The sequence below is a fragment of the Dipodomys ordii genome, unplaced genomic scaffold (assembly GCF_000151885.1).
Source record: "Dipodomys ordii isolate 6190 unplaced genomic scaffold, Dord_2.0 Scaffold71, whole genome shotgun sequence".
Taxonomy (NCBI): domain Eukaryota; kingdom Metazoa; phylum Chordata; class Mammalia; order Rodentia; family Heteromyidae; genus Dipodomys; species Dipodomys ordii.
In genome coordinates, this window is record NW_012267287.1 from 2,299,120 (window position 1) to 2,300,543 (window position 1,424).

General features: G+C 62.4%; 1 protein-coding gene across 1 annotated transcript in view; it reads left to right on the top strand.

The window, feature by feature from the left end:
• Adra2c (adrenoceptor alpha 2C) overlaps positions 1-325 on the top strand; it is a gene marked incomplete at its 5' end in the record, with an annotated part of 1,327 nt that extends 1,002 nt beyond the window's left edge. Inside the window, one exon of the mRNA XM_013023886.1 lies at positions 3-325. Coding sequence (XP_012879340.1) covers positions 3-325 — 323 coding nt within the window. The remainder of the gene's footprint in view (positions 1-2) is intronic.
• Positions 326-1,424: the final 1,099 nt, after the last annotated feature.

Here is a 1,424-nt window from a genome sequence, read left to right on the forward strand (position 1 = left end):
CTTCCTGTCGCGCCGGCGCCGCGCGCGCAGCAGCGTGTGCCGCCGCAGGGTGGCCCAGGCGCGCGAGAAGCGCTTCACGCTGGTGCTGGCCGTGGTCATGGGCGTGTTCGTGCTCTGCTGGTTCCCCTTCTTCTTCAGCTACAGCCTGTACGGCATCTGCCGCGAGGCCTGCCAGCTGCCAGACCCGCTCTTCAAGTTCTTCTTCTGGATCGGCTACTGCAACAGCTCGCTCAACCCGGTCATCTACACCGTCTTCAACCAGGACTTCCGCCGCTCCTTCAAGCACATCCTCTTCCGACGGCGCACGAGGGGCTTCAGGCAGTGACCACCACCACGGGGCACCAGGCTGGGCCCCGGCAGGGGGGGGAGGTGGGGGGCAGAAGCGGCCCCCAGGGAGGGGGGAGGAGAGAGGGGAGCCCCTCTGCCTTCCCACCTCAGCGAGGGCCTGGACAGGGGATCTGCCCGAGTGTGACCCCCGGCGGGTTCTGGATGGCCTCCAGGGCTGCAACCCCCCCCAAACACACCCCAGTGTCGGTGTGAACAAGGGCTGAGTCCCACCACCCGGGGCCAAGCCTGGGGGTGGAGGGCTAAGAGGGCACTCCGCTGACAATCTGATTCCTGAGCGCATTTAAATGTTTGCCAAAAAAAAGGACAACCAACACAACCAAACTATTTTCTAAATAAACCTTTGTAATCTAGGCGCGTGCAGCTGTCCTTAAGGCCGGGTTGAGACACCCCAAGCCCAGCCCCAAGCATGGAGGGGGAGGGCGGGGGAGGGCCGCTCCCCTAAGGTGAGGAAGGGGCTTTTCTAAAGACAAAAACAAACAGCAAACCCTGAATCCTATATACTTAGGTATATATGTGTTCAGGATGCTGGTGCTGCAAGCAGCTACGCAGCAAAGGAATGAAGGCCCCAAGCTGAGTCCAAATTTGGATGGGGGGGCGCAGCCTCCTTGCACCCTCCACCCCTCGAACGTCCACTACTTCAGGGAGGGGCTGGGCTCTAAGTCCAGGCCTCAGGAGAACTTTGGGCCAGTCCCGCAGACCTGGGACACTGTAGGCTGGCTGTTGCAGGCTGGGGCTCGCCCCGGGAAGTGGAGCTCTCCTCAACCAAGCCAGGCTTGCTGACCAGGCAGGTCCTCATCCACTCCTCCAGAGCCAGGCTCGCCATGCTGGGCCAGAGAGAGAGAGCTTGATAACCGTCGTGATCATTTCTAAGCCAAAGCCAAGGTGGTGGCCACCCAGAGCGAGGAGTGCGGGAAGCGGCTGCACATCCCCCTCGGCCCTCACTCCAGGGGCTTCTGTGTGGACCCCGTGAGGTCAGCACCCCACAGACTCTCCAGGCCCCAGTTGGAGATGCCAGCAGCTCGTGGGTTAACGGGGGTGAGGGGGTTTGTCTGGGCTCCCCAGGGGCCTCCTTCCCT